This window comes from Eleutherodactylus coqui, chromosome 1 (assembly GCF_035609145.1).
Source record: "Eleutherodactylus coqui strain aEleCoq1 chromosome 1, aEleCoq1.hap1, whole genome shotgun sequence".
NCBI classification, from domain to species: domain Eukaryota; kingdom Metazoa; phylum Chordata; class Amphibia; order Anura; family Eleutherodactylidae; genus Eleutherodactylus; species Eleutherodactylus coqui.
In genome coordinates, this window is record NC_089837.1 from 480,630,911 (window position 1) to 480,644,187 (window position 13,277).

The 13,277-nt window shown below is 46.2% G+C and overlaps 1 protein-coding gene across 1 annotated transcript in view; it reads right to left on the reverse strand.

Moving 5' to 3' along the window:
• Window positions 1–11,962, reverse strand: part of KCNH3 (potassium voltage-gated channel subfamily H member 3) — a 71,746-nt gene extending 59,784 nt beyond the window's left edge. The window contains exons 1-2 of the mRNA XM_066585548.1: window positions 11,936–11,962; window positions 11,274–11,386 (exon numbers count right to left, since the gene is read on the reverse strand). Coding sequence (XP_066441645.1) covers window positions 11,274–11,352 — 79 coding nt within the window. The 5' untranslated portion in view covers window positions 11,353–11,386; window positions 11,936–11,962. The remainder of the gene's footprint in view (window positions 1–11,273; window positions 11,387–11,935) is intronic.
• Window positions 11,963–13,277: the final 1,315 nt, after the last annotated feature.

Consider the following 13,277-nt stretch of genomic DNA (forward strand, 5'->3'; position numbering starts at 1 on the left):
TGATCTTTCAATCTGTGCGTGTAAAGGCCCATTTACACGGAGCGACGATCGCTCAAACATTGCTCAAACGACAGTTTGAGTGACAGCTTTGAGCGATCATTTTGCATAAACTTTTAAGTAGCTACTCAGCTACTTAAGAGCAATTAAGTGTGCAAATAAAGCCTTAGCGGAATGCAGTTCATAGCCTGAGGGCTCTTATGTGCATTCAGTTCCTTTGTTGTCCAGCAGGAAGCAATGCTATCAGCACTCCCCATTGAGAACTGCTGATAAGGCTGAACAATGATTTTTAGGTTGGACTGAATTTAACGATCAGCTAGCAGTGCACGAAAAGTGCACGGTGGTCGCGCGTTTAGACGCAATGATTATCGCTCAAACGCTCGCTTTTTAGTGATTTTTGAGCGATCATCGCTCCGTGTAAATGGGCCTTTAACGGTCCTTAAGTAAGCCAGATTTGCGAAGCAGTGGCAGCCGGGGAAGCTGAGGAGCTGGATGGGTTCTAATGAGCCCCAGGTAGCAGATGCAGCACCGCTGGAGACACAGGTCACTGTGTTGGCAGACGGACAGCACTACATAGTTCAGTGAGTGAGAGGAGGTGAAGAGGACCCACATCCTGTCACCATGCAGCGGCACGCTGACAGAGAGCCAAACCTCTCCAGCCGGCAGGTGTGATGGTCTTTGGAGTCAGCGTGAGTGTAGTGGAGAAGCGAGACAGCAGGGGGAGCTGGCGCTGTCAGTGATGGGCATTGCTTTTTTGCACAAGCCTGTGCATGTTTTACTGTATTTATGCATTTTTGCCTGCACACAAAAAATGCTAGTCAGCTCCCATTGTTTTCAATGGGCAATTAAGATAAATATTAGTTTAATCTGTGCTATTCTCATGTGCAAGACGCATCAGAATAGAACATATAGAGCATATTGCATCTTTAGGGATGGCTTGGAGATTGAATGTTAAAAGTCCAGCTTTCTTCTAGTTCAGAGCGTTACTCGAGCGCGATGATTACCGCAACGCCCCTGTACTGCAAGCAATTGATGGGGTATAAAAAGCCTGTAAACTAGACCACATCTCTGGCAATTACCAGACACTCCAAGGACAAAAGTATTAGCAGCATCTCCAGCGATATAATTAGTGTTGCTTGATGAGTTGCTCTACTCGCTCGCTGCCATACATCAAATTATTGCTCAGCAATTTACCTTCAATGCTCCTGCTCAGCTACCCGACTACTTGATAAATATCACCTATACATTGTTGGGGCTTAATGTACCACTAAATCACTTAAGACATTTATTTTCCTTGTCGTAAGGGGGAGTCTTCAAGAAACAGGATTGATCTTCCATGTGTAGTCAGTTCTCAGGCTTAACCCTATCCGTTTTCCATATAGTCCTTACAATGCACACAGTCTGCATACATAACTACATAGCAGAGTGAGGTGCCATTGTTAGGGCTCCACTGTCACAGTCACGGCAGGAGATTCCTTCAGCCCTGCTGGGATGGGAGGCTGTTTCCTTATGAAAACGCCTCGCATCCAGGGCTTCCAGAAGGATTGCAAGAGCGATATCAGGGCATCAATCACATCCCGATATCGCTCTTTCCAGTGTGCAGGAGCCCTTAACCCCTTCCCGCTCCATGACGTAAGGGTACGTCATGGGAGCCTGGTACTTCCCACAAAATGACGTACCCTTACGTCATCGGGATAGTGCAAGATTATGACTGATCTCACGCTAACCCACAGCGGGAGCCGGCCTCCCGCTGCAACAGCGGGGGGCATCGGAGATGCGCCCCCCCCCACTGTTAACCCCTTCCCTGCCGCGATCTAAGTAGATCGCGGCAGGGAAAGAGTTCACAGAGGGAGCGCACTCCCTCTATGTCTCCAGCCGGCTCTCGCGATGTTATCGCGTGAGCCTGGCCTGTCGCCATGGTGAAAGGATGCCCGACGCTGGCGTCCTGTAGTGCTAATGCCTATGATCGCTGTATAAGCGATAAGGCATGGCAGGGCAGTAGCTGCAAGTTCCTCAGAGGGACTCAAATTGTGTAAAAAAAAAAAAAGAAAAGAAAAATGCAAAAAAAGAAAAATGTAAAAAAAAATTGTAAAAAAACCCTTTTTTGTGCTTTTTCTAATATTAGCATAAAAAAAGGTAAAAAAAATTTAAATGGCAATATTTGGTATTGACGCGTCCATAACGACATGTACAAAAAGTTGAACATGCTTTTTATTTGGTATGGCAAAAAGTGTCAAAAAAACGCTAAAAAACAGAGGCAAAATGCTAATTTTTAGCATTTTGCCTCCCAAAAAATGCAATAAAAGTGATCAAAAAAGCTGTATATTCCCCAAAATGGTACCAATAAAAACTACAGCTCTTTCGCAAAAAATAAGCCCTTATAGAGCTCCGTACATAGCAAATTAAAAAAGTTACAGGACTTTGAATGCAGCGATAGCGGAAAAAAAAAGATTTCCAAAAAAAAGGTTTTTTATTGCAAAAAAGTGTAAAAACCTAAAAAAAAAAAGAATAATTTTGGTATCGTTGTAATCGTACTGACCCACAGAAAAAATGTATTGTCATTTACGCTGCATAATTAACGCTGTAAAAACATTTTAAAAAATCTATGGCACAATTGATGCGTTTTCTCTCCTTGTTATCATAAAAAAAATAATAAAAGTTTTACGATATAGTCTATGTACTCAAAAGTGGTGCTGATAAAAACTACAGCTCGCCACGCAAAAAACAAGCCCTTATGTGGCCGCGTCGACGGAAAAATAAAAAAGTTATGGCTTTTGAAAAATGGAGATGAAAATCCGCCAAAAATCGTTGCGTCCTTAAGCCCAAAATAGGACATGTCATTAAGGGGTTAAAGGGGTTGTTTAGCATTAGAAAAACACTACTGCTCTTTACCAAAAACAGCGCCACACCTGTCCACGGATTTTGTATGGTATTGTTTGTCAGCCTCATTTATGTGAATGAAGTTGAGCTGCAATACCAAAAACAACCCATGGACAGGTGTGGCACTGTTTCTGTAAGAAACAAGTCTTTTTTCTCCAAGTTCATTTAGAAAAGTGCCAGTCAGAGCAGACACATGGGGATACAGAACAAAACCTTATGCCACCAACTCTCCATTTGTCTTTTTGAATAACTATCACATCTGTCCAGTCCAGTCGAGAAAACCGACCAACAGATTCAGAAAAAGGGGATAGAAACAGGCTGAGTGATGTGAAGAATACAGGGGGTTTCTGGGCTGCTAGATGATTGACTCAAGACAACTGACAGTGGTAGAAATGGAAGTGAGGCCTCAGATCTTTCCCTGATTTGCCCTGACTGGACTTGTGTTAGGGTGTGCTGCTGGGATCTGTTGTTCTACATGGGTTTCCAGCAGCGCAGCCCCACAAGTGGGAGTTCATTGAGCTGGCTGGGTGTGGATTTCTTCAGACAGCCAATTCCCCAGGTCTGCTGCTCATACATACCAGCTCCTCTGCTAGAGGCTGCTGGGCTTTTCTCTGTTTGTTCAGTGTGAACAGTGTCATGTTCCTACTTGTCTGTGAATGGGCCAGACGTGTGGTGTGCATGGTGTTCTGTGTTGTATGCAAATCCCTGGCATGTTGATGTGAGCTGTGTTTAATCCTGCTGTGTTTAGTTTTTCATCTAGGTAGGTCTCTAGGTTCCAGTGTGGGGATGTTCCTGTCAGGACAATCACCCCGCATGCAGGCAGGTTTGATGTGAAAGTTTCCCTGTTAGAGTAGGGACTCGCGAGACATTAAGGGTCCTTGAAGTGGGCTTGTGGGCTTAAGTATCTTGGGCAAAATATCAACTTATACTTTGCAGATTCTATAGATATTTCATCTTGCTATGTGTGCAGGTATGCAGGTAAGTGTTTTGGGCCTTTGTTAGTTTTAATGTATGTCTGTTTCTTAGTTATGTCCCCTGTTTCCGAGTTCCGTCAGAGTTTTCCCAGTTTGTGAGTGTGAATGGCATAACAGAATGTACACGTGTGACAGATAAGGAGTGACTAGACATAAGAACTTGCCAGTAGAGTGGAGCACCTGCCCTGAAAAGGGCAACCCCACGTCTGGAACCTGAATTGATTCCTAACACATCCCAAGAGGACAGCACAAGACAAAGTGCATAAAACAGGCCAAAGTCTGAGTTCAGAAGCAAGAAAAGTCAGAACCAGATGCAGAGACATAGACAGTCATAGTACGAAGTCCACAGAGGAAGGTACTGAAAGAAGCACAAATCAAAACAAAAGCAACCACTGAAAGGACCAGTATAGAAATATAGTACCGCAAAGAGGAGGCAAACTAAATCACAAAAACAGGCGACTGATAGGCTGGCTGAAACGACAGACAGCTCAACCAACCAATCAGCTCTACAACAGCAGGGAGATGTTTGTCCCCCAGGATCCAGCACCATATGCCACTGTGCATGCACCAGCAAGTCATCACTTGATCTTTTTTGCCACGCTCAAATCAACGAAAAGATTCGGGAGGCGCGGGGGGTTGCAGAGGGGGGGAGAGAGAGAGCTCCCCCCTGTTCCCCACTGCTACCCCCGCTCCACCATGCCGCCCCCCACCCCCCAGAATCTTTTCGTCCGAGTAGTCAGTTACTTGGAAAAAGCGGTGCTCGAGTGCAAAAACGCCTGAAAAGAGTACGCTCGCTCATCTCTAGTCTTATTCTCTCATGTGACACCGATCTTGTATTTTTTTCCACCATTTCATTATTACTTACTTGGAAATTAAGTCCGTTATTGCATAGAAGTAAATGCAGCTGTTTAATTCGACTTGTGTTGCTTAATGATTTCTCTTGTTGTTGACTTGTTATACAATGCAATCCTCCATCTAAATAACATGTATTGATGCGCTCCCGGGGGAGTGCGAGAGTTCTCACAGAGTATCATTACTGCTGGCGCACAGCCCGTCCCGTCACCTCTGGTTACACAGGAGGAGGACAGCAACACATACACCGGCTCAAATGTGTCTGTACTCTGCGCAAGCTGCCACAGATCCTCTGATTACACCGCCTGGAACTGCTGCCTCTCCCACACTTGTGTGAAAAGACATTGCGAAGTGTATAATTAAGGAGGCGCTGTGCGCACCATACAACTGTCTTCTAATGTCTTGCCTTAAGGTTGAAATCCACGTATTCCAGTGTGAAATCTCTATTATATTATACAAGTGTTCCAATTAAATGTACTGTGCTATATATAATAATTCGCTATGTGTGGAGGGATACTATTGAATATATATATATATGTATATATATATATATATATATATATATATATATGTGTGTGTGTATAGTGGTAACCTGGAGGTTTCTCACTTTTTGGGGTTCGCCATCTTCCCTGGTAAGATGGTTGGCATCACTTTCAGATAAACACTGGACAACTGGATACCTTCAAGTATCTGCCCTCCAGCCTTCTTTATTGCACACAGCATGCTTATCACAGTATCAACACACCACATCTGCACTGTAAATATATAACTTTAGGGTTCACAACCTGCAGTGTCCCTGTCACTTTACCCAGCAAGGGCGTGTAGGGGCGTCCTCCCCTGTCAGACTCAGGATGGACACAGTCTGGTCCACGCCGGACCTCAGGCGTTGCAGCTCCTGTTGCTGCCTCAGCAGCTCCTCTCTCTCTGGTTTTCACCAGGGATCTCAATGTGTCTGAAGGTTTTAACTTTTCCAGACATACCCACGTAACTGTCCCTGCTGATTAGTACACATTATGTCTGATTTTACACCCTCTGCAGGCCATCCTGTGTCCCACCTTGCCACTATATATTCAAATTTAAGTTGGCCCCGCTGACTCTGTCCCCCTTTTCCCTTTTCATACTCACCTCCGTTCATGTGGATGGGCTCTTCTTAGGTCCGGCTCCCAGCACTGTTAGTGTGTCAAGTGGGCGCTCCCCAGCGCTCACTGCCAGTGGGTGGTGTTGGACTTGATTGGCAGTCTGACATAACCTAGCAACAGTGAGCGCTGGGGACTGTCGACTTGACACATTGACAGTGCCGGGAGCCGGACCTAAGAAGAGTCTGTCCAGGCGAATGGAGGCGAGTAGAAAAAAAAGAGGGAGAGTCAGTGGGGCCGCGGCTGCAGAGCCTTACACCCAGCTCAATTAAGTTTATCCCAGGACAGGTACTTTGTAAGTTTCACCACATTCAACAGCAGACACAGTCCATGAACCAGAGTGATGCTTCTTGTGGAAATCAAAGAAAACTTGTTTTTCCTAATATTTGAAAGCTTCTTTAAAGACTATTTAAAACTCCTCCCTTTTTACATAAATATATGATGAATTATCCCCTAATATACTCTTAGAGGGGCGCAGACTAGGAAACTCTACCAGTCTGCCATCCAGCAGCTCCTGGGAATGTTAAAATTCTGATGGCCCACAGCCAATCTGGATATTTTGTTGTAGCACGCCGACCGCTACACTTTCATAGTCTGACAGCCATGTAACTAAGGGCTTATATACACGCATAGGTATTTCTACGTGTGGCCACCGGCACCGTAAAAACGCACGAACGGGCGCACAAATCTAATATTTGTGCGCCCGTTCAAACGGCAGGGGCCGGGCGCATATACATCAAGCCAGCAATGCCATCGGGCAGTAGGATACAGTTTAGCTCTGCTAAGCTGCTCTCCCCCTTCCCTCGCCCTTGCTAGCTCTTTGCAAAGGGAGGGGTGGGGTGGGGGTGGAGCTAGTCTGCTAAGCTCCCGACCCTTGTCGACAGCCAACAATGGGAGGGGGTGGGCCGGAGTGGAGCTTAGCTCCACCCCTCCCATTGCAAACAGCTGGAGAGGAGGAGAGAAGGGGGAGGGAGTTTAGCAATCAGACTGCTAAACTCCCTCCCACCTCCCTTCTCTGGCAGCTGTCACTGTGGAAATACTCCCATGTGCACTGATGCACTGCAAACCAATGCATCAGAAGGGCAACATATATCGGCTTGGGTGTGAAAACCCGTCCGATATACGCCTGTGTGAATCCAGCCTTAGTAACGTAATATGGAAGGCTAAGAAAAGACATATGTCCATCCAGTTCAGCCTATTAACCCCAATCTTGATCCAGAGGTGCCCCTTGTAAGGAAGGGCGCAGTCACAAGGGGGTTTTGATGCACAAATTTTTGAACGCATAACTAATGCGTTCAAAAATTTGCGTGATCTAAGCGGGCGTCAGGGCGGAAAAAACGCTGCTAGCAGTGTTTATCTCCTCAAAAGGCCTGGGTCACATGGGCGTTTTGATGCTCAAAAAGAGGGCTGCCTGCTATCCCCTGCTGCGGCTGTGACAGCTGCTGTGACAGCTGTGGCAGAGGCGTTCGATGTTCTCCCATTTAATTCAATGGAGCCGGCAATACAGCTGCCGGCAAGCGCTGCAAGGATTTTCGGGGAAGGGCTTCAAATATAAGCCCTTCCCTGAAAATCAATCCAAAAATGTGTTTAAAAAAAAATCTATACTCACCTCTCTGCAGCTGCCAAGGCTCAGCCACGTCCAGCCGGCTCTTCTCCTGCACTGCTCTAAGTAGTCTTCAGCAGGCGCGGATTTAAAATCTGCTGAATGGGCTGCTTCTGATTGGCTGAGCGCAGGGACCAATCAGAGGCAGCTCTCAGCTGTCATTCAACAGCTGAGAGCTGCCTCTGATTGGTCCAGTGCTCAGCCAATCAGAGGCAGCCCATTCAGCAGGCAGGGATTTTAAATCCCCGCCTGCTGAATACTACTTAGAGCAATGCAGGAGAAGAGCCGGCTGGACACGGCTGAGCCCCGACAGCTGCAGAGAGGCGAGTATAGACATTTGTGGATTGATTTTCAGGGAAGGGCTTATATTTGAAGCCCTTCCCCAAAAATCACTGCAGCGCTTGCCGGCAGCCTATTGCTTTCAATGGAGCCGGCTGTATTTCTGGCTCCATTGAATTCAATGGGAGAACATCGCGCTCCTCTGCCACAGTATATGATCTCAATGGGGTCGGTGCTGCTGCCGCCGACCCCATTGAGTGCAAAGTGAAACCCTTGGATGTGAAAGCATAGAACACCGGTTTGCCGCAGTTACATGCGTCCTGCGAACCGCTGTCCTATAACTTTTGCCGCGGGCTTTTCTCCGCATGTCAAATTTGCACATGTGACCGCTGCCATTAAAAAGCATTGGTTCTATCTAGTGTGAATGTTATGATGAGCAGAAAAACGCATGTAAAAACGCCCGTGTGACTGAGCCCTTACAGTCACAGTCCTGAAGTGTACACATATGACCCATCTAACAAGACGCTCATCTTAATGAATGACCGATGGAAGAAGAAAAAAAGAATATTCAGTAGTAATTTAGGGGAAAGATAAAAGAAGGAATTTCAAGCATTTCTGTTTGTTGCCAGCGTGGAGCATCGGCAGCGGGGAAGGGGGCTGCTTCCTCCCAGGCAATCCTTGTCTGTACGACGTGGAACGGTCAGCAGGGTCTCTTCTGTTATAGAAATAACTCTGCATGTTGACATGAAAATGTCAGTTTTTACAATGCTGTAGGAAGCCAGAAATGCTAATTCTTTGTGACTAAGGATCTCTTGACTCCTTCTGTAATATTATTATGATTATGCTGCTAGAAGCCACCCAGCGATCTCAATTACTCTGCCAAGGAGTACACTTCACTCTTGAGGCCAGATTCACACAGGCGTATTTACGTGCGCAATACGCGGTATATAGAACGCATTCATTTCAATGGGTTCGTTCACATGCGTGTATTTTTCCTGCACATTTCGTCCGTGCAAAAATATCCGCAACGTGCTCTATTTTTTTCTGCGCATTTGTGCACCGGTAGTCTTCATAAAAGTCAATGGGGGATGCACAAATGCACGGAAGATATGTTAGGAGATACGTGAAACACAAGGGCCACTACACAAAAACATATGTGCACGTGCAAAATTGGCATGCGCAATACACAGGGAATAGAAACCACTAATTTCAATGGGTTCATTCTAGTCTTTATCTTTTGTGCGAGCGGGAAAAAAAACGCTGCATACTCTATTTTTAAGTGTATTTGAGCACCAAACGTTCCCATGCACAACGTGAAAAAGAGAACACCTGGACCTCATTAGACTAAATAGCCTTGTAAATCACGGTGGGGGGGGGGGGGGGGGGGGGGGTGTCACGCCTCATATAAAGGCCTTGCGTGTGCAAAAAGTACAGTAATATGCGCAAATACAAAGCAAAAGCCTCATTCACTGCGCAAATGAGTTGCGAAAAACCCATACATCCGTGTGATAGAGCCCTTAATTGGGCAGGAAAAAGAACACATCTGGAACTCATTAGACTAATTAGCCATTTCAATTGGTATTTCTTGCCCCACACAAGTGCACATGCCTCAGGGCACTTTCAGTCAGCTGTGGGTGTTTTTAGGTGTGCCTACCAGCGCCAAAAAACGTGTGAATGGGCGCACAAATCTAACGTTCGTTCGCCCATTCAGACATCACAACCCTGGTGTATATGCGCCGAGGCCACAATGCTATATCTGTCTTTTCCTTCCCTCCCCCTCGTCGCCTCACCTCCTCTCTCCTCCCCATCGGCTGTTTGCAATGGGAGGGGGTGGGATGGAGGTGGAGCTAAGCTCCCGCCCCCTCCCTGCAATCAGCAATGGGAGTGGGTGGGATAAGGGCGGAGCTAAGCCCCTACCCCCTCCCTGCCCCTTGTCCGCAGCCAGCAATGGGATTGGGCAAAGAGCCAGAGGGGAGGAGAGTAGAGGGTAACGCTACTAAACTCCCTCCCTTCTCTGGCCTCTGTCATTGGCTTCCATAGGAGCCCATGCAGCGGCCGACGTATTCCGGCTGGAAAGATAGTTCCAGGACTATCTTTCCAGGCTCGGCGTAAAAGCGCTCAGTGCTATATTGGCACGGCCAGGCGCTTTTACGCTGCGTGAAAACGGTGGCCGATATACGCTCGTGTGAAAGAGCCCTAACATGCGGAAAAAGTACACCAACATGCACACAAAAAAGCATATTCTGTTCCGCAAATACGTAGCACTTATGTATGTGCAAATACGAGTGCGCTCGTGTGAATTTGGCCTGACTCTTCAGGCTCCTTCACACAAGTGCTACAAGCGGCGATGGACTTCATTATATTGGAGAAGAGAAAATTTACAATCATTGCAGGTTTTCCAGATTTGTAAATGTCCCCAACATCCACTACAGAAGGCAACATCATAGAACACGTATGATACCTGTGATCCATTAGGGCTTAAGCACGTGGACATGTTTTTGTCTAATTTTGTGGGCATGAAAATCACAGCCACAAAATGGGATGAAACGAAACCATTGATTTCAATGCTTTCGTCTTCACTGGTAGCATTCTTGCATGTTAATACTACGCACGAGAAAAGATTGGACTTGCCCTATCTTTCTTACATGTAGCTTTTCTAGGAACTCCTTTTTTTTTTCCAAACTCCTGTGCAATAGTGCGGGGTTTGAATAGCCAAAAAAACTCAAGAAAACCTTGCTTCATGCGCTAATGCGCTCCATAGCGGCGAGCGTATTTGCACATGCACCCATCTATTGAAGCCCTTACTAGCAAGATACCTGCAATGAATAGAATGATTTCCCCTTGGAGCCATTAGTCGGAACCGATCACTTTAGTCCAATGGACATAATAATCCATGTCCCTCACATGGGACGGGATTAGTCCTCGCGGACATTCCTGCATTTCTACAATGTTGAATTCCACACCTGTTAACATCTGCGCATCTTTACCTCAAAACCACAATTCTGTAGCGGCAAAGCTGCAGAATTAGGAATGTCTTGCAGAATTGTTGTTGCGGATTTCCAGCATGCACCCCAGATGTAATTCCGCAATTAACCCTTTCCAATCCAATTTGTATCCTGGTTTTCCTAGGGGGCTTACTCTTTTTCTGCCATTATACAACAGCGCTATATGCTGGCTAAAGCCAGTACTGCATGAGGTGACACGTTGGATAGGCTCCGACAGCAGAGAGGCTGGCAATATACAGTAAGAGAACCCCGACGGATGTCTACCAACATCGGAGCTGTACAACCTTAAATCATAAAGTCTTCAGAGCTCAGACAGTGGATTGGAAAGGGTTAAAGTATGTGTAAAAAAATCACGACAAATTTTGCAGTTAAAAACGCAACAAAATCCGCACTAATTGACCAAATCCCCACATGCGCTGCATCCTACGGACAATTCCCTAAGGGGTTTAGGATCATTAATTTTTATTATTGCCTCTACAGTCGGCCTTACTTTAACTGCAACTAACAACACATCGAGAAGAAGTAAGAACGTGTGTTGATTACTTACGTGTTCCATCAAACCTGGTCGCTATGGTATCTAGGAATGTATTCTGAGGAGCCAGCAGCCCTCTCATGGCTGGCATCATCTACTTCTCGCAGTGCCCACTTTCCAAGCGCAGGCTAGAACAGACAACATACAGATCTGTCACTGATCTGCCTGACAAAAGCTATTAGAAAGTATATGCCAATGTTTGTGTTGCTAGCATAGGACAGGCGGGCAGGCAATGATTTGTGCCATGTGACTGTCTGTGGTTAGGGGGACTGATTATGATCATAACCCCGGCATTGCCTGTCAGTAAGCGCTGGGTCAAAGTATGGTTTGCAATGCATCAAATGTTTCCTGCAGTTCGGTAATTCACGCTGCATTTATAGAACTCTTCTCTATACCCTACGCCAGAGCTCAGAGCCTTCGGCTATGGAAATCACGAAAGGACATCTATGCCCGAGTTGTGTGCAAATTCTACGCCAATGTTTTCTGAAACCGGTGCTGAAATAAACTCGATGACTAGATGAGATGAAACGGGTGGCAAGGAGCTGTATATATAAATATATCTAGCGTCGTCTATGTAATACATGCAAACGAGACTAAATGTTGCACAAAGCCATTCTAAATAAACTAAGCACTTGTGACAAAGGTGATACATAGCCAGCAACACTGTATCTTCTCACCTCATGTCCATCTTTTCCCACGAGCCCAGCATCAGTTATCAAGGAAGGTTAGTAGGAGACATCTGGGACAATGATAAGGATAGGATTCTTCTTCTCAGGTCTCATGGCCAACCTTCACCTCCCACCTGAACTTCACCATCCCAGAATCTTCCTACCCTTGTTCTGTGCTCCTGTCTGCTTTATATTCTTCTCCAAACTGCTTGCAAGAGATTTGCCTTTATTCTCCGCTTGAAGTCTCCATAGTTACTCTCGACACACCCGCTCATCTTCTTAAAGGAACAATGCTTTTCTAAGACCTTCCCTGAGGAGTTAATTGCTGCAGTCACACCAGCGTACAGTTAGTTTGTCTTTGACTATCATCCACTTGACTCTTTAAGGAACAAAGGGGAGATTTCAAGGCAGAATCCATTCATAAATCTAATTGTTAGTGAAATTATTTAATCTAGATTTATTATCTATTAATTGGAGTCAGACTGACTGCTGCTAGAATAAGACCCCAGCCCCCGTTTATATGCATCTAGTCTAATTATAACAGTCAAGAACGGGAAAAGGCAGCTTTTAATACTAATCTCAGTGATCTTCAGATTTACTTTGTATTAGATATTTTATACCATCTTAGTATGATTGATGATTATCCATTCAGACGCATCCGGCCATTGGCCTGAGGCCTTCTTCACATGGCTGTAGGCGTTTTTATGTGCACCCGCTGGCACTGTAGAAACGTGTGAACGGGCGCACAAATCTAACGTTTGTGCGCCCGTTCAGATGGCACGGACCCCGATGCATATATGCCAAGGCCACAATGCTGTTGCATCTCCTTCCCTCCCCTCGCCGGCTCCCCTCCTCTCTCCTTCCCTCCGGCTGTTTGCAATGGGAATGGGCGGGGCATAGGGTATAGCCAATGCAGCGGCTGACGTATTCTGGCCTGAAAGATAGTTCCAGGACTATCTTTTTGGCCCAGAGCTATATTGGCCAGTCGGGTGCTTTCATGCCGCGGGAAAAAGGCCATGTGATCTGATGCATTGGAATCCCACTGGAGAGTGGGAACGACACGCGCCCATAAGGATTCATTGGGCATCCGCAGGTAATGATCCGGCAGTGATGGAGGAGAGCGCCGAAGCATCTAGACAAGTAAGTAAAATGTATTTTTTTGGCCTCATGTCTGCAGGCCAGGTGGAATCCGCTGCGGGATTCTGCACAAGGAAACCGTGCAGGCTCGTGAACCTAAGGCCTTAGGAGAAATTTGTGGATGCTGTCCTGGAGTAGCTCCACACTGCTGCCAGCATACATGGCCAAAAGTCTGCAGGCTGCAGGTGATGGCCGTTGCTTATTCTCTTGTTGA